This window comes from Thunnus maccoyii, chromosome 2 (genome assembly GCF_910596095.1).
Source record: "Thunnus maccoyii chromosome 2, fThuMac1.1, whole genome shotgun sequence".
Classification (NCBI taxonomy): Eukaryota; Metazoa; Chordata; class Actinopteri; order Scombriformes; family Scombridae; genus Thunnus; species Thunnus maccoyii.
In genome coordinates this window covers 30,265,834-30,285,309 of record NC_056534.1, presented here as the reverse complement: position 1 = coordinate 30,285,309, position 19,476 = coordinate 30,265,834, and the positions used below count along the sequence as shown (strand labels likewise).

At 39.5% G+C, this 19,476-nt stretch overlaps 2 protein-coding genes across 2 annotated transcripts; one reads left to right on the top strand and one right to left on the bottom strand.

Moving 5' to 3' along the window:
- The first annotated feature begins 7,089 nt into the window (after positions 1-7,089).
- On the top strand, positions 7,090-13,065 carry fgf8b (fibroblast growth factor 8 b). Its single transcript, XM_042396031.1, has 5 exons — positions 7,090-9,396; positions 9,491-9,527; positions 10,128-10,308; positions 11,822-11,928; positions 12,215-13,065. The coding sequence occupies exons 1-5, from the start codon at positions 9,338-9,340 to the stop codon at positions 12,509-12,511; spliced, it is 681 nt and encodes a 226-aa protein (XP_042251965.1). The 5' UTR covers positions 7,090-9,337; the 3' UTR covers positions 12,512-13,065.
- Positions 13,066-14,189: 1,124 nt separating this feature from the next.
- On the bottom strand, positions 14,190-19,439 carry dpcd (deleted in primary ciliary dyskinesia homolog (mouse)). The gene is made up of 6 exons (XM_042396042.1): positions 19,324-19,439; positions 16,687-16,767; positions 16,460-16,584; positions 16,167-16,300; positions 15,864-15,966; positions 14,190-15,349 (listed from the first exon to the last, which is right to left on the bottom strand). Exons 1-6 carry the CDS (start codon positions 19,385-19,387, stop codon positions 15,245-15,247), a joined length of 612 nt encoding a protein of 203 aa, XP_042251976.1. The 5' UTR covers positions 19,388-19,439; the 3' UTR covers positions 14,190-15,244.
- Between the last annotated feature and the right edge of the window lie 37 nt (positions 19,440-19,476).

The window sequence follows — 19,476 nt, the reverse complement described above, 5'->3', positions numbered from 1 at the left end:
TTAAAAAATGTGTTTGTCAAATCCCATAAATGACATGAATTATACCTGTATTAACCAGTAAATAAGAATTATACAGCAGACAATAATTAACATGGCTTTATGTGGTCCAGCATGGAGTAAAAACCAAATTATAAAGTAAATAACTAGCTAACTTAAAACAGACTTAAGCACAAGCCAAGTTCAGTTCAGTACCAAATGTATTTATTTGGGTTACTGTGGTGTCTGGGAAACACAAACACAAACTTCCTGTTCATTTACGTGTCTTGCTGTCATTTTGCATTAATTACACATATACAATACAGAGGCTAACCTAAAATAATATGATGATGGTCTGTCACATTTTTCAATCAGCTATGTACCCAATTCACTCTTATTTGCAATAACGATGTGCTTGACAACAAACGTGGACATAAAAACCTGACTGACACTGGTGATTACATGCTTCTACGGCAGCAGATTTAGGAGATTTATTGTTCATCATTTGTGTTAATATAAATCTTTGCAAATAATTTGCAAAAAGTTGCCATTTCATTGGCAAATAGGGCAATTTCATTGTGAAAATGGATTGCTTCTTTTTATGCACATACTGTTTCTGCTGAGTTTATGGTTGAATAATATCACTATTTTGAGCATTTTTCTACATTTTATAATCACAGCCCGTTTGAAAGTGAGTCTGGAATTGTGTCTCACAATATTTAGGTAAGGTGTCACTGTCTGATGTGTTGCACATATACTGCACTGATGGAGTATGATGGTGATTAATATGTAAGAACTCTGAAATTTGTTTTTATTAATCTTTTTAGTTGTAAAGCCACAGTTAGTCTAAACCATTTAAGATGACATAAAACAGAGAAAGAAAATAATTGACTACATTTATGTAGCACTTTTATCCCAAGCACTTTACAATTTGCCTCTCAGTCACCCGCACACTCAAACACTGATGGCAGCGAGTTAACATGCGAAGTCTAACCATAAGGAGCAATTTGGGGTTCAGTACACTTTGACATGTGGACGACCCTGCTCTACCTGCTGAGCCACAGCCGCCCTAATAATCATGAAATTTTAAAAAAAAAAACGCAAAAAACACGACTACACGCTCTTTCATTTCTGCCAGGTTATTTGGAGACTATGAAGATTTAATTTCCTGAATTGAATTTCTCACAGCTGAGTTTGGCCCTGATCCTGGCCTTCTTTCAGCCCATCTTTGACCTTCAATGACGCCCAGACTTTCTTCCTGCATCTCAATTTGTTTTGTTGATTTAGTGCTGAAAGGGAGCATGTGAAATCCTGGCAGTGGCAGAAGGAGATGTTGCATAACAGAGATGTGAATCTAAACCTGGATTGTTTCAGCTTTGAGAGAGACAAGTTGTAACTGAATGAAATGCTGAAGGAAATAAGTAACTAGGAAGACTGAAGGACAGACTAAGAGGGGGAAGGAGCATTAAAACTGTATCACTGAAAAATGGGAAAGTTTTGTAAGCCAGAGTGAGATAAAGAAAAAGAAAGAACGATAAAGGTAGAGAGAAAGAGGGACGGAGAAAGGGAGAAAGAGAGGCAAGGGGAGATATGATTCCCGAAGGACCATTGAATTTCCTTTCTTTCTTCTCTGCGTTTTTCATGGTCCTCTCACTCCCAGGTCCACACAGCTGTTTCAGGGCCGGGGGGCTTCTTTCTCCAGAGCCCAGATGAAAGAGCCGCCCTAAGCAGCCCTGCAGGTAGGTCTGTTAAAGCCATTGCTCTGGCTGTCCACTGCCCAACGCATGAAATAAAAAAGCCAGAAAGAGAAAGGGAGAGGGAGAGAAGGAGGAAGAGGAGGGAGTAGAGAATATAGAGGGTGAGAAGGGAAAAGAGGATGATATGAAGACAGAAGGATAAGGAGAAAGTAAAAGAAGAGGGAGAGAAGGAACGGCAGACATAGATGACAGACATGGAGAAAAGACGGAGATGGAGCGAGGGGGACACTAGAGAGGCAGGGGTGGATACCTGCCCTCAGCCACCCCAGACCTCCTCCTCCTCCCCCTCACCACCCCCTGATACCAGGAATGATGTCTGCTTTTATTGACTTTGTTAAACCGTTTTCAATGCTACTTCCTATGTGTTTACAAGACAGTAAATCACAGTCCATTCGGGGTGGGGGGTTATGGGGTGAAATACAGGGGAAACGTCCAAGTCACTGGGAAGGAAGAGAGCTTTGATGGAGCCAACGACAACTTTGCAGCTTTCTCCCTCAGGTCCAACGCTTCACGCCACACACACACCTTTCCTCATGGGGAATAGATGGGGATGCCACTGTGGGGCCTTTTGTCTTCATTGCCTTCATCTGAATCTGCTCTAAAAAAAGTTGAGTCATTTAAGACTTACTGAATAATAAAATTGTTGTTGGGTTACTTAAAACCAGGCCTACCAAAAGAATTAGCAAAACAGAGCTGCTGTACTCAAAGTACCAGTTGTTAAAAGCTTCAGCAGAGATTTAATATCACTACAGGAACACCACTCAAAGTCGTTATGCAAACACATTTGGGTTATGGTAAAATTGGGTTCCCTTAATCACTTCTACACACCGGGGTCATTCCCAGACAGTCGTTTCATCCAGTTAAAAAGTCATTCAAGCTCTTTGCTCTGCTCAAACACGAGTAAGTGCTTCCAACGTCATTTGGTGGCAAGAACTTTGACTTGATTTTCCAAACTTTCTCACTGTAACAATTTTCTCAGGCACTGGCATGGTGACACCACCACATACACACTCACTCACTCACTCACACACTCACCAAATCATCACCGTGTGACTGAGCTGCTGAAAGGTAGACAGACATCCCTCCCCCCCCCTCCTCCCCCCACACCCTCTAGTCCTGGTGATTACCTCACTTTAATGACACAGAACAGGACAATTACCGTCCCTCTCACGCTGTCTTTCCATCACTCCAAATTCATTTTTAAGATGACAGCAGATTCATTCATTCAGAATTCATGAGAACCAACTTGGTGCGGGGAATTCATGGAGGAAGCAACTTAGTTATCCATATGTCCTCATTGGAATAAAAACTTGATAGGTACTTGTGGGCATCCTGAAGATGTCAAAGACAGCCCTGTATATAGAAGATATGAAAAATGTTCTAATTCAGTTGTGAACATGTCTAATGTGTATAACTCTTGTGACTCAAGATTGTTTACACGTTCAGAGAAAAAAAACTTTCCATTAACAGTAAAGTTGTAACAATGGCTTTATTAATACTTAATAAGTAATTTACTAGTGATTTACTGACCAGTTATAGGCCATTAATAATTGCAACTGTGTTGCCAAGTTGTAAAAAAAACTATCTGGCTGTTAAATCATTTATAAGGAGTCGGTAGTTTTTCACTGTCTAATAAGCCATTAAGTCTGCAGTTATGATAAGTCATAAATAAATGGTAATGAACCATCGGGTCTGCTGTTATAAATGTTAGTAAATCATAAGTAAACAGTAATAAATCATCAAGTCTAAAGTTGTAAATGTTGGTGAGTCATCTCCTGACCCTTTATTAGCTCAAGAGTTTCAAGATTTTCTAATAAACCATCAAGTCAACAGTTAGGCTATAAACAATACTAAGCCATTAATAAGCAGTGACAAACCATCAAGTCTGGAGTTATAAATGTTAATAAAAAATCAAGTTTTCAATTTCCTAAGCCAGCAAAAGCAAGTCAGTCATTTTTAATTATACATGTTAATATCTAATAAAAGGTAACTCAAGTCTGCATTTGTAAATGTTAATAAGATGTTAACAAATAAATTTTGGTCCAGGTGTCCTGCAGAGGTTCAGAGGTCAAAGGCCCATTGGAGGGGTGTTCATGTTTGACTAAAGCACCAGAAAAACAAAGCAAGTATAATGCTGGAGGAGGACAAACACTAGCCACAATCTGGCAACCAAAAGGTGTTTTTGTTAAGAATTTAGTCAAGGATTTATTTATATTATTAATTTATAAATCCTTTAAACATGTGTCGTATTAGAAAGTGGTACCCAAACTTACATCGTTGCAAGTTTAAACAAATCTCTTACATTGTCATTGGTCATAAATTTTCATCCACATTTAAAAAAAAGGTCAGCAAAGAATTTAAGTGTTTTAATGTCATTAATGCAGTGTATGCTATCATTCCTCCATGTCACACCAGGAACAAATTGTAACTTTTAGTGATGCTGTAGATGTGAGCCAGTTCAAGGTGAGTTACTGGTGTGGTGATGTGGTTACAGGCACATTATGTGGTTCACGTTGTTGCAACAAAGCAATAGTGCATAATTACAACAGGTGGTTGAAGAGCTTTACGCTTCTAAAAAACCACTGAGGTTTGGGCAGCACTGCTACCAGATGACACTGAGAATCCTGACATCCCACATTTTCCTTTCACCCAAACACACACTCATACACACTCTCTCTTTTACACTGTCTGTCTTCCTCTGTGGCTCTGTTTTTTTTCTCTTTCTCTATGGTGTCTACCTTTCCATTGGCTCTGTCTTATGCAAGAGTGTGTATTTTTATGTCTCACATTAGCTAGGGGGAATAATACCTCTCACTGAATGGTAGTCTGCTCTGAGGCCTTTTCAGACATTCAGTCACTTCTCTTCTAAGAATAACCGATGTGCATCTTTGCCAGAGTTCCTCTCTGATTTTTTTTTACAGCGTCCAATGATTGCCTCTTTGTACCTACTCACTGATACCGAGCTTTGTATTAGTTAGCAAACTCTGATCCAAATGAGAAAAGCAGCATTGGGAGGGAAGAGAAAAGGCAAAAGAGCCGGGATCTGTGGCAAAACTTGGATCTGTGTCAACTCTTCGCAAACTCATTAAGAGGCCAGAAAAGCTGGTCACTAGAGAATGTCATGAGTGAGGCAGCAGACAGTTTTGTAAAAAAAACTAGAATAAAAAATGATAGTTTTCAGTGGAACCTTTCATGTACAGTCTGGAGAATTTTAGCCAAACCTGTCTGACAGCTTACCTTAACCAAATGTCCTTTAAGTTTGCAGAGACAGAATTGCTTCTAAATTGTAGGTGGCTGTTGTAGACTGAAGTCAAAGAGATGTATCGACTTTACAGCACTGGACCGAATGTTCTCCATCAGGTTTTTTTTTAAGTGGTAAAGATTGATGGGCAAATATTTGAGAAAAACTAAGACTTACATAGTTGTGAATAATTACAAACACAGTTCAGGTAAGAGTCATTGTTCGAGAAAGGTACCAATGTGAATACTCTCTCAACAAAATATATTTAATTCTTTTAATTACCTTTTTGTCTTTTATAATCTCTTAAGACGCAGTATCTCTCTTACAAGACAGACCTGGCCAAAATGGCAGCACAGGATAGATATCATATAGTTTCATACACATCACAAATATAATTTATATACAACGATCACAAATAGCAATTTAAACAGGACCTGAGAAATGTGCGAATTGAATTTCATTTCAAGCCCAGGTGCACAGTACAGAAATGAAGTTTCACCAAGTTCTGAGCACTGAAGATAATTCTTCTAGATGATCTGGTCTGATCCGAGCTTTCAGAAACAGGAGAAAGCATTTTACATAGGTAAACAGGAGGTTTACCACGAATGGCTTTAAAAATAAAAATATACATAAGAACCTTTCTCCATATTGTTAGTGAGGTCCATCCAATTAACATGTGTATATGTGTTCTTCTTCCAACCTTTAAAATAAAACACAGAGATGAATGAGAACATGATAAGAGCATTTTGTAAAATGAAAATTAAAAACTAATTCTGATTTTGGTTATCAATTTGAGTACGGAAAGATAATTTGCCATCCTACCACATTCCAAGAAATTTGAATGCAGACTTTTTCCAATTAAATTCTTTATAAAGGTTTAAAATTGATAAAGTCAGAAATGTGTTTTTTGTGTATTTAAGATTTGTTTTGACTAGTAGAATAACGACTGAAGTGTGTGAAATGCAGTTTGGAGGTCAGCAACAGTTTTATTTAGACAACTAGGAGTGACTGCATCATCTGCATACAAATAAATCTTTGCTGGCTGCATTTTCTTTCCAATATTATTTATAAAGATAGAAAAAAGAAGCGGTTCTAGTATAGAACCTTGTGGTACACCTCTTCTTCTGTTTTCTAGAGAGATAAACTTTGATCAAAGCTATTTACTCATTTAATGTGACTGTCTGTCAAACAATATATTGTACAGAAAAACAAAACATGCTGGCAAGTATCATGGAAACAGTGCTGTGCTTTCCAGCTTAAGAGTCTCAGCTGCTTGCAAAGGGGAATTTGAACAGAAATGCACATTTTAGTAGATGAAGTTTGATTTATTTGTCAGCATATAATAAAACAGAACTGGCTCTGTTGATTGAAAGGATTTTCAGTAAGCAGAAGGTACCAGCTTGTGACATCCGTATTCACGATAAGACACAAAAAAATATTTTTTTCACTGTACTGAAAACTAGTCTGCAGTATCACATGAACTTCAACTGACCACATTTTGATCTGACAGATTAGATACACAGAAAATAAAGAGAATAAAAGATGTGTATTTAACTTTGATCCCAAGCCTAAAATGAAACTTTAGTTTGAGTAATGTATACAGTCGACTGTTACAGCAGGTTTCAACTACACAGACCCACCAGCTAGAGGACACCAGCTGTGCACAGCAGAAATGCTTCCTCCGCTTCTTAATCTAATTTTCTTTAAATGACTCGTGAGTGAACTAATCTGTGGGTTCATATGGTCAAGCACGCACTTTTGATGAGTCATTATGTGATCTTTCATTAGAAAACACACACTCAATAGCTTTAATTGTCATGCATGTGGATTTTATATTTGGATGTGCGATCATTGCTTCATAGGGGTCAATATATGAAAGAACAAAGTGTTGAATTGTTCCAGGTGGCAAAATCACTTGTTGCAGTGTCCCACTGGAACTAATAAGGCAGGTCCATTTTCACCCTCTAAATCCCCTGCACTGGTTAAAATGACTGATTTACAGCTAAGACATTGACTAAACTCACATAATTATATATATATTATATTTTACTCTTGTACAGCTGCTCTGTGTGAAGGGTGCAAAAGTTTCCCATACTGCTCACACAGAGAACATGGTCCTGCATTTATGAAGCCTCACAGTTAAGAGCAGTGGTCCAACAATCTGCTATGGCTCATTAGGACAATAATCTGATTTGAGGTTTGGAGTCAGTAAACCTATACTGTAGATTAGCACTTCTATTCTGATTTAAAGTGCGGGTATTAAAGCAACAATGTCTCCAAAAATGTATTTAAATGATGGTGTCATGAGGATTCAGATAAGTGATTTAGAAGGCAGAACCTGATGTTTTTATTCCATTATGTTTGTTCAGCTTAGGCCTATCACAGTCACAGTTTTTTTTCTCAATTTGTGAATGACACTCTAAATGTTTACTTCATCTGTTCAGACAGGAACAATGAAGGTAAGGGAGAGTGGGGTTGAATGAAATATTTGCTTCACATCTCCATTCATATCTTCTCACTTATGTGAGTTACTTAAGTTAAATTAACTATTAACTACTGAAAAATACCCACATCTCACTGTTACAAAACCAAATAGAAAGACATTTATTTCATCTTAAAGTCAGGAAAGAAATTTAACACTTTAGCACAAGTGGAGTAAAATGTTAAAATTTTGGGGAATGCATAACCTGCATTAAAATCATACAACCAGTATTTCAAATGCAATACTTCCCTTATCTTATTAGCTGTGAGGGTGTGTGGCTGTAGGCATTGTAATGCAAAATCATATTTAGTTTACAAAGAAGAAACAACTTCAGAATCCTTATTCACAACCATTTGAAAGAAGAGTCTACACAGTTCATCAAGGTTTGGAGTTCAAAGTATCCCATGTTTCAACTGTCCCCTTTCTTCCCTATCAGACCAATGTGTAACAGTCATGTTCCCTTGAAGGAAACCCTGCTGCTTTGTTGTCACAAAGAATAATTACAATATAATTGCATGATGTAGTGTATGAAACCATGCTGTGAGAGTAGCGCACCAGGCCCAGGACACACTTTTGAAAATCAAACCAGGATTGTGAAAACTTATGGAAGAATGATTGCGAGCGAGAGAGCATTTGTATCCAAGGCAAAGGCTTTAGATGTTATGTGAAAACCATTCTGTGTCATGTGTTCACATGGAATACATATTACTTACATATGTAGGATGAAAAAGTACATCAAGGTCTGTCCTGTGGGACCACCAAACAACCTCTAACCTGCAGTCAGGGAATAAGTTAATGTAACTGTAGATTTTCTTAAGTACATGCCAGGGAATTTTTCCATGTGGACATTTCTGCTTATAGAAAACCAAGTGCACTTCGATTTTACAGGGATGAAGATACAGTAATATCATGACATGTGCATGATTGTGAATAAATGCTTATGAATGCTTATAAATGTTATTAGACTTTTTGTGGATCTGACCTGCACATTAATCCAAAAAAGAAGATCCTCTCTTAATGATATGCTGTAGTTTATATTGTCAGATTTCCATCTTCCAACTCACAGTTGGTTATTTAATTATATACATTAAACTTATTGATGAATGCTGAGTTTATGGACTTGTAAGCAAATAGGTGCAGGCAAAGTATTCAGTTTCAAATTGGCTCCAGCCTGAACGCTCCGCCTGCTCTCACCGAGGATATTGACTTTCCCGCAAGTTAAAGTATTTAAATGTAGAGGGAGGCAGATGCTGTATGTGGACTGGAGGGAACCACAAGAAATACACGTGTGGGAGGAAGGTGACGTTGGAGTTTTACTATCTGTGCATCTTATAGAAAGACAGCTGTAGCATCGTTAATTTAACTGCACAGAAAACAAATAAAGCCGCGTTGGCACTCGTGGAATTCATTCAACATCTTTTTATTTACTCACTCATCTTTACGTAATTTACTGTGCGCATCTTACCGCCGATGCGTAAAGATCCGTGCGTAAAAATCAAAAACACTGCCTCTATTCTGTCACAAAAAGTCAATGAGGATTTATTTCTACTTGAAACTTTAATCAAGACCTCCATTCCTGCGAAAGTGATTGACACGAAGAGGATTTGATGGAGGGATTTCGGTGACAGCAACACTTTCACCGGACTTTAAGTTTGGATTCAGTCACCGCAGCGCTTTTAAAACTTCTAGACTTTTCATTGTTATCAGTGAAGTCGAGATTGGATCCTCTACCTGCGTGGGACACTGACAGTTTTTGGATCTCTTAATTGTCACGGCTATAACCCTCTACATGTAACAAGAGGGGGATAAACCCGAGCTGAAATCCGCATCAGGAGGAACTTTATTTCCGAGAGCTTCCAGCACCGAATCAGTGGAGTATTCATGAAGCAATATTTGAACTATTACAAGATGAGGCTGAGAACATCGAGGTTAGGTTATCTGTAAGTAAAGAGGTGTCAAGATAATAGATTCTTGTATAAATCATTGAATTCGGGCAATTGGTTAAACCTCTTAAATGTTTTTATTCTCCCCCAGGTTACTTCAGTTCACGGCGCTTTGCTTTTACGCACAGGTAACTCACATTTTCACTTCAATAAAAAGCATTAATGTTACAATAAGTTATACAATTAACTAAGTAAAACTTAATAGGTATTCGCCATGCTTAGAGGCTTATAGTCCACCGTCTGTACATCTGCAATAGGCTGCAATAACAATGAAAACATTTTATTATGAGTGCTATGGCAATTGGCAACAATTCAAACATCTTGAAAAGAGGTAAGCTCCAGCCTAAAAAGCAATTGTTAAAACACATGTGGAAGGAGAACGGCTGAAATGAGAAAAAAAAAGTCAAGAAGGGGTGAAAGATCATCGGTGGTAAAGACAAAAAAAAAAAAAAAAACCTATCAGGGGGAAATGTCACCCCCGAGGGTCCATGAAAGCATCTCCAAAACTCAACACATAACTGAAAGAAGAAAATGCAGGATTAATCATTTAAACATGATAAATAATAAATAATTAACTATGGCCCAGCACCTTAGATGACTGCCAATTTAAGCCTCCTCACATTTGACATGAACGTTTTTTCAAACTTTCCTGAGTCGCAAAGTAAACATTCTTCGACATTAAAAAGTCATTTCATATTTCTTGACATGTGTTTCCTATTGTCCGGCAGAACACTGTGCAGTCTCCCCCTAATTTCAAGCACCATGTCACCGAGCAGAGCCGGCTGTCGGACCGGATGAGCCGCAGGTTGACCCGAACCTACCAGCTGTACAGCCGCACCAGCGGGAAACACGTCCAGGTCCTGGCCAACAAGAGGGTCAACGCCAACGGAGACGACGGAGCGGTGCACGGTAAGAAAAGACAAGAGACAGCAGAGAAGACATAAAAGGGCTCATAACACCACCATAACACCAAGTATAAAAGAGTAGAGTCCATTTAACCACGCTGTTTAGGCTGTGCGCCGTCATAAACGACAGGAAAATTAATGAGAAATATGCAAAATATGCTTATACTCTCCTGTAAATGTCTCATTTAATTACATATTCACGTAGCCTATAATTCCATATATAAAGAATAGGCAGCTGAACAGAAGTCCACATATGTTAATCCATTCAGGCGGAGCTCTGCGTTTTTTATCGTCTCTGAAATGATAAAGCAACTTTACTTGAAGACCGTGTGTTCTGGCCAGATCAATCCAGACCGATGACAGCTGAAGGCCATCATCTTTAGCTACATTTCAGTGCTTTTAAACGTCAGGAACAACAGTAAAATACGAAACATGTTCACCCCACAAACATGGGAATTGTTTAAATTCAGTGGTGCGCGGGCCGGTGTTGAAAAGCAGTATAAATTCTGTCGTTTTTGGCAGCCTGCAGGAAAATGTTTGAGCCAGGAGAAACAGTAGTAGCAATTGTAAACATCGTTAGTGGCATCACTGTCGCCATCTATAATTTATTTCTTTGGTGCGCTGGTGGTCGAAGAAATGAGCATGTGGATAAAGTCATTGACACCTGTTATGAATGACTTTAGCAGAGTTTTTTTTTTTTTTTTTTTTTGCTTACAGCATTTGGGAAACTGTCTTTAACTTAAAGGGAGCTAAATTCCTGTCACCAAAAAGGATTTTTGGTGTGTCTAGCCATCTTTCCACCACAGCCACCACCATCCATCCACTTCTCAATGCCTGCTGCCTGCTTTTTTGGAGGCTCATTTTACGAGGAATTTTCATTGCTTTACAACTCAATGTATGACTCAATTTATAAGGAGCGGTGAAGTCAGCATCTTCACTTTATACCTTTTTCTCTCCTTGCTTCTCCTGTGTGCTCTTTTGTCTTTTAAATCTGTCTCTCTCTCTCTACACACACACACACACACACACATGCACGTACGCACGCACACACACACGCCCAGACAGAGTCAGTCAGTCATCCACACATTGGCCACACATGCTAAGTGGGTGTCACTCTTGTAACCGGCCCAAATCTGACCACTGCTCTGTGCTTGTGGCTGTGTCCCTGACCGCAGTATTCTCACTCTCCTTTATCCCTAGTCTGAACTGCATCACAGCACAGCAGCATTTACAGACATTCAACAACAACCTCGCCGTGCGAAATCACTATCATTTGATGCTATTTTGGAAGACTTGCGCGCTTTGTTAAAAAAGGTGGCCGCTGGATCATAAAAGGGTTAAGAGGGAATTCATGATTCTGGTTCACTGCTCGCACAGTCTCTGCTGTGCATTAAGAGTACATTCAGAGAAAGGAAGTGCAGGTCATTTGTCTCACACACTGTAACATCATGATCTGCATGCCTGCACCGTGTCAGAGCTGTGTCCTCTCATTATTTGCTTTCTGTTTGTCTGTGCAGCTAAACTGGAGGTGGAGACAGACTCTTTTGGGAGCCGTGTTCGTATTAGAGGGGTGAAGACAGGATACTACATATGTATGAACAAGAGGGGGAAGCTGATCGGCAAGGTAATCTGGAATTCATAGTTTTGTGGCTGCATACGACTACGGCAACATCTTGAAGTTTGTTTTTTTTCGTGGAAATGTTATTCCAGATTTACAGCTTATGGGGACACATTGTTGAGACGCATACGAAACCAGAACAAATTTGATTTTTCGAGATGTGTTAAGAGCAACCCTCTGAAGGTTTCAAAGGATATTTAATTGTCTGGAAATAAAGATGATGTTTCCGCTTCCTGGAAATTATCCAGAAATACTTCAACTTCTTCTCCCCCCCCCTCCTTTTCTTTCCCAGCGGAAAGGACGAGGAAAAGACTGCATCTTCACTGAGATTGTTCTGGAAAATAACTACACAGCGCTTCAGAACGCCAAATACGAGGGCTGGTACATGGCTTTCACACGCAAGGGCCGTCCGAGGAAGGCCTCCAAGACCAAGCAGCACCAGAGGGAGGCCCACTTCATGAAGCGTCTACCCAGGGGTCACTTGCTGAGTGAGAGACGGCCGTTTGATGTTCTTCCTCTCCCTGTCCCTGCTCAGCCTTTCAGCAAGCGGACTAAACATTCCCATCAACAGCGCTCAGGGGGCCGCTGAGGACTGAAACCACTGAGGGAGAACTGTGGATAAACCACCACAGAAGAACCACTACAAGACAAAACAAGTGCTCTCAGCAAACTTAACTTTTACAGTCAAAAGCCCATACACTTTTTGCCTCATTTTGTGGACTTATTATGTAATTTCTTTGTACTGGATTGTATGTAAACATTGACTATCTAATCTGCTAGTTATTTCCAATTCAGACAGAAGACGTTAGGGAAGATTTTTTCTTATTAAATCAGGGGGCAATTAAAGTACAGAAAGAGCTCAACTACATCGACATGAACGAAAAGTTAGAAGTTAGCCGGCTCAGTGGTGAACAATGTTTGAAAGAGAAGTGAGTACAATGAAGCTAGACATGGCAGCTATCTGTGGATATTCTCGTGGTTACAGCATCTGAGTCTCAGTTGACATGCTATCTTGCCTTTCGGAGTCCATTTTGGAGAATTTTTAACCCGTTTTTTTTTTTCTACATATATAAATATATTTTTACTGTAAAAATGTAAATTACGTCAAATGATGGAAATATTTATTGTAGAGTGTATATTAAAACCACTAAAGAATCAATTCACAAGCTCCTTGGCTTTTCTCTTGTGTGGTTGTTTTGGGACGGAAAGCTAGCACACATTGTTGGTGCCCCCCCCCCCCACACACACACACACCCCCCACCCCCCAAAACTGTTGGTTTTTTCCCCCCCTTCTTCTTCTTCTTCAAGCTGGAGACCCAGATAACTGAGGGGCAATATCTGTGACAGGCTACTGAATTCAATGTGCTCAGCAAGTGAGACTTGGGCCTGAATGGCTCGAGCTATGCATTAAAAGCGATGAGGTCAGCCCACCATTTTGGCCCAAACAAAGGTTACCACCATGTAGTTGCATTTCTCACGATCGCACACCGTAACCCTCTGATCAAATGGGCCCTTTGTGAAACCTCATATAAAAGGGCATGTTATACAATAGTGGGTTCGAATAATAACACGAGGAGGGGTCAGTTATCAAAAAGAAGCCAGTCACACAGGGAGGGGCAAGGGGCTGGAGGGGGAAAGGGGGGTTTGCAGAGAGGGGTTGCAGAAAAAGCATCAGGGCCTGTGTGGCAAAATGTGGCATCGGCTGAAAGAGGGGGAATGGCTGGGAAGAGGCATTCGGGAGTGAAAGGGAGGCAGAAAAGAAACCCTCTTCCCAGAAGCAGTTGAGCATGACCATCAGAGGCCAAACGACAGGGGAGGAAGAAGACCCTGAACAGAGGGACCCGGCTGCTCTCACAATGCATGAGCTGGATGTCCAATTTGTTAGTTGGTGTTTGCCGCCGCAGAGATTTGATTTGACAGCATCTCGAGCTCTGAAGACTGTAAAGCATTAACTGAAAAATAACGATAATTAGTAAAAGCAGTATTAACACCGCACCTCTTCAAAACCCAAACACTAGCTAATCAAGTATTTATAAATGCATTTTTGTCACGTCGTAGCCGAAAAAAAAAAAAAAAAGTCCATCAAGTCGCACACAAGAATTTGCAAAACAACAGCACAGACTGGTTTTAAGATGTTTTGTTGTATGTCTGTTCTTTCCATCTGGAAGCACACAAAGCACAATGGCGAGAGAGACCTGTGGTTTTGTCTGTGCTTTTTGCACTTGCTCTCTGGGTTTGGACAAGTGGTAAAAAAATGCAAGGAATCACAAGGTTGAAACAATCTATATTTAAATGGCATTGTCTCCTTCAAACAGCACTGTTGTTTTTTATATCCACTGTCTAAGTATTTCTGACTGGACAGCATTTTCTCTTAATAGAAGTTGGTGGAAAAAGTAGACAAATCCGCAATTTTGAAGCAGCTATACATTTTTTTTCGTCCTGAAAATGTCCTATATATATATATACACACACACACAGAATTCCAAACACAAAAGATGTGAAATGTTAACTTCATATCTGACGCTGTTAAGACAACAACATCAAATCCATTTGGAAGAAAAGTCCTGCAACTGTTTGTGTCTATGCAGTTTAAGCAGGAGACCACAAAGTCAGAGTGACCCTCTGGTGTAAAAAAAATAAAAGGGAAACAGTAACACAAGCCTGCACGGTCACCAAAAGCCTCAGTAATGGCTTTCAGGGTGGCCCGCTACATGCAAGGAACATGAAGGTATTCAGTTAACACAAATGGGATGTGCTCGTAACAGTGACCCCGGAACGAACAGGGATGGGGCATTGTGTGTTTTGAGTGTTTTACAAGGACATCAATGAAAGGAGGGTGGGTAGGTTATGTGACCCCCATCAAAATTGGAGCCCACTGGGTTCGGTGGGAGACGGACAACATGTTATAAGAAGTAAGAATAGATACTGATGTTGTGAAATAATTTCAATTTTCTGACAAAGATTTTTTATAAAAGTTGTAAAATGATTTTAGTGTGAAAAAAACAATTTGGAAAAAAAAACACTCATGGCTCAGTTGCAAAGTTTATAAATCTGGATGACTGCAAAAGATGCGATATGTTTTACTGATTTTGTGTGAATCAAATATAAATGGCAGGACAGATTTCAGCAGTAATAACTCTGATAAATAGAACTTAATTAGTAAACATAATGAGAAGCATCGGACTGCGCAAAAGGCACTAAGCAAATTCTTAACGACGGGATTCACAAAAGAACGAGAGCTCACATGTGACTGGAAAATGACGCCGGGAGGTTCTGCTTTAAATGCGACGCAGAATTACTCTCTCGCTCCCACAGTCAGAATTCACTGAGTTTTGCAGTCGACGTCCCCTTCACCGGTCCCCTTCAGTTTCTTCAGCTCCCTCAGCAGCTCCTGCTCAAGGGTTAAGATCTCTTTGGGTTTCTTGTACTGGACAAAAGAGAAGAAAAATAATTACTTCAGCATTCTCCCCGTCTCCGTCCTGCATATCATGTGCTGTGATTGTGATGAAAGAATGCACAGAATATAAAAGAACATATCACGAAGAGAGCAATATAAAAATATATTGTTCTAATGTCAAAAAACTTTGACAGCCAGGGACTGAGTAACAGGAAGAAAAAAAATTCTGCACCTTGCCTTAATGATTTGCATAAGATGTTTCATTGAACGACGTTTCAATCTTATCCACATAAACAGTCTATTAAGTATCTAATGCAAGTGATTTGTGGGGGATTTTCTTTGAATTTGTAAAACAATGTATATTTATTTTTTGTGAGATACTTTTACAATTATTCAGATTGCTCAGATGATACTGACCTGCATTCATCATTTAAGGCCTGAACACATATCTAAGAATCACACTTAAATGCTTTCATCTGCATATTTAAAGCATAACATCAGAGGCATAGATTCATTTATAATTTCATCGTTGTGTCGGACTTACGCTGACAATCAAAGTGTTGTTGGCGTGAGTGAAGCTGAGGGCGGAGCTGTCCAATGGCAGCTGACTGCGATCTAAATCAGGAACACTGAACTTCTTATAATACCTGGGGAGGCGTGGAGAGGATGTCACAGGTTTATCACTCTGCTGTAAAGACAAATGGATTGTAAACAGTGCCATCTATAGGGAGGACAAAAGGATTACATGCAACAAGTGAGCAACATAGGAAAAAAAAAAAAAATAAAAAAAAATGGCCAAAAGTTTATGCAAACTTGATGGAAAATCAGTGAACTCGTGCATATGTACTTCTTGTTTGAGGTTTTTATGATGATGCATCTCTCAGACGGCTCCACTGAAACACTGAAGACATCTTTGGGGTAGGGGAGGTTGCGGATTCTCCACTGAAAACTGGCCTTCGTGTCTCTACGCATGAACACGGGCTGTGGAAATGGAAAAATTGAATTTTCAAGAGTTTTCTCTAAAATGAATCAAAATGAGCTAAAACAAAAAAAAAAGTGCACATGAAAAAAAAACGCACTAGTAACCGTAATACTGTAATATTGAAGTCAAAACCATGAAGATTATAGAAGAAAACCTACATTGGAGCAGTTCTCCTTGATCACCTCGGCGTCTGAAGAAGTGACAGGAGCAGCGAGAGGCTCCCCGATCTCTACCTGCCACTGGCCCTGAGCTCCAAGTGTGCTTTTGTGACGCCACTTCCGTACTGGAAAGTACCAAATATTTCACGAGATATATAGACTCACGCTATTTATTGAAATTTAGAAAATTGCTTCCACAGGGCTGCTGTCTGAAAGTTGTTGCTTACCAATGAGTTCATCTGTTTTCAAGTCATACTCTTCTGCCATTTCTTTTCCATCTGTAAAGAGGTAGTGGATCTTCCTTTTTCCTGAGGGTTGGAATTAGAAAATATATTAACATACAAATTAGGGGAATAAAAGAAGAATACGACAATGTGTTTTTAGTTTAGCACAAATAAGACAACAAGTTTTAGTGTAAACCCAACATTAAATGTGATTATTGTTAGGATAGTATTATGTTGCTATTCTTTTACTATGCAAATTGCAATCTTCAATACATTATTTGTCAAATCAAAACAGCTGTACACGCATGGATGAAGACCAGGCTCACGCATTAAAGAGATCTCACAGTTCATGCAGTATAAATGAGATGCTCACCAAGTCTGTTACAGTTTAAGCAAATTTTCTGAAACGCTGCTGCAGTTGTCCAAACATTACAAGCAATCACTGCAACATTTTATACTGGGCATGACTTCAACAAAAGGTCATCAGTCACTCAAAACATACAGTTCTGTGAAGAAGTATTTGCCCCCCCCCCTCCTGATTTCTTCTATTTTTATATATCTCATACTAAATTGTTTCAGATCTTCAAAGTTTAACATAAAACAAAGACAACCTGAGTAAACACTACAGTTTTTAAATTATAATTTTATTTATAGAAGCAAAAAAGCTATCCAACACCAACTTGGCCTGTGTGAAAAAGTATCTGCCCCCATAGTTACTAAATCCACTAATCTACCAAACTTCATTTATAATTGGGTTCAGCTGGACTAAACACACCCCGGCCTGATTACTGCCAGCCCTGCTCAATCTACACATCACTTAAATAGAACTTTTTCAGGAACTAAAGCGGCTAAACAGTCTGATGCCACCATCAAAGAAAATTCCAGAAGAAATGAGGAAGAAGAAGGTTGATTGAAATACATCAGTATGGGAAAGGCTATAAAGCCATTTCTAAGGCTCTGCGACTCCAAAGAACCACAGTGACAGCCATAATCTCCAAATGAAGAAAACTTGGCACAGTAGTAAACATTCCCAGTAGTGGCCGACCTCCCAAAATTCCTCCAAGAGCACAGCGACAACTCATCCAGGAAGTCACACGAGAGCAGAGGACAATATCCAAGGAACTGCAGGCCTCTCTCACTTCAATCAGGATCAGTGTTCAAGACTCTACTGCCAGAAAGACACTGGCCAAAAATGGCATCCATGGGAGAGCGGTGAGGTGAAAACCACTGCTGACCAAGAAGAACACGAAGGCTTGTCTCAGTTTTGCCCACACCTTGATGACCCTAAAACCTTTTGGGAGAATGTTCTTTGGACAGATAAGTCGAATGTGGAACTATTAGGAAGACGGGGGTCCCGTTACATCTGGTTTAAACCAAATACCAGCATTCCACAATAAGAACATCATACCTACACTCACGCATGGTGGTGGTAGCGTGATGGTGTGGGGATGCTTTGCTGCTTCAGGGCCTCGGCGACTTGCCATAATTAAGGGAAATATGAGAAGTATGAAATATATACAAAAATAGAATACATCAGGAGGGGGGCAAATACTTTTTCACAGCAATGCAACTGGCTGCAAGCTTACAGCCACTCCCTATTTAAGATTGCTTCTGATTGTCACAAACCATATGCTTGATGAAGGTCTACCACCGAAATGTTGCAAATAAATGTATCATTGCAAGTTAGACAGTGTGCCGGTTAGTTTGCCACTAGTCTGTCCTCTTCCTGGGTCTCCATGGTGATGGAAGTCACATGGCTCAGGTCCTATTCTGTTTGGCAGCACTTGGAAGTTGTCTGGTGTCCTCTTGATCACATTCTTCATGTACAGTATAATCCATCTATAATTTTGTTATCCTGTTCCAGGCTATATTTCTGTAATTCATCTTTCTTGTTCTATTATGTATACACATCTATTGCATGTTGTCTGTCCTGGGAGAGGGATCCCTCCTCCTTTGCTCTTCCTGAGCTCTCCTCTAGTTTTTTCCCTGTTAAAGGGTTTTAGGGTTTAAAGTCATTTTTCCTTATTCGAATGGAGGGTCTACGGACAGGGGATATTGTATTGCTGTACAGACTGTAAAGCCCCCCTGAGGCAGATTTGTGATATTGGGCTATACAAATAAAACTGACTACTGATCATTAGAAAAGCAGTGTAATCCATTCTGACCATAGAGATTAACACAATACATCTCTGAATCAAATTAACACATTTGTAATTATATATTTGACTTGCATATACATAGAAAATTAACCATAGATTTGAGAGCTGCACACATAGTTTTGAAAATCATAATTTTCGATTGTGCCAAAGCAGAAAAACTGTAAGAGTAGTGGTTCACACTGAACCTCCTTTTGAAGACACAACTTTTTTAGAAAACCTAAGTTAATGTATGACGTGTTGATAAGTTTTATATATATTTTAAATGCTTCATTTTATGTATTTTGCTGTCTATTTTCGTTAAAACAACATGTGTAATGTGCATCCGGGCCAGTAGTGCCACCTGTTTGTTGCCTGGTAACATTAATGTTGGCTAGAAAGCTAGCAAACAGTCTGAATTGATGAAAATAACTAACTAATTCAGGCGAGAAGACAACAGTCATTCTCTCTATTAGAAAACGTAGTTTGCCTTCGTTGTACTCACCATCGTGTATCAAAGCCGTTTTCTTTGATAATCTTAGGATGTCAATCCAGCTCTGCACAGCCATGTTCCGAAGATGTTTCTGTTGCTCAGAGCGACTTCCGGACTCAACCAGTTACCACAGCAACCGAGGTCAATGCACAAATTAAATATATT

Coding starts and splice junctions, on each gene's coding strand:
- fgf8b (XM_042396031.1), top strand. CDS start 9,338: ATGAAGCAATATTTGAACTATTACAAGATGAGGCTGAGAACATCGAGG. Junction 9,397..9,490: donor ACATCGAGGTTAGGTTATCT/GTAAGTAAAGAG, acceptor ATTCTCCCCCAG/GTTACTTCAGTTCACGGCGC. Junction 11,929..12,214: donor GGGGGAAGCTGATCGGCAAG/GTAATCTGGAAT, acceptor TTTCTTTCCCAG/CGGAAAGGACGAGGAAAAGA.
- dpcd (XM_042396042.1), bottom strand. CDS start 19,387: ATGGCTGTGCAGAGCTGGATTGACATCCTAAGATTATCAAAGAAAACG. Junction 16,768..19,323: donor AACGGCTTTGATACACGATG/GTGAGTACAACG, acceptor TCCAACCCTCAG/GAAAAAGGAAGATCCACTAC. Junction 15,350..15,863: donor ACAACACTTTGATTGTCAGC/GTAAGTCCGACA, acceptor TCTTTTGTCCAG/TACAAGAAACCCAAAGAGAT.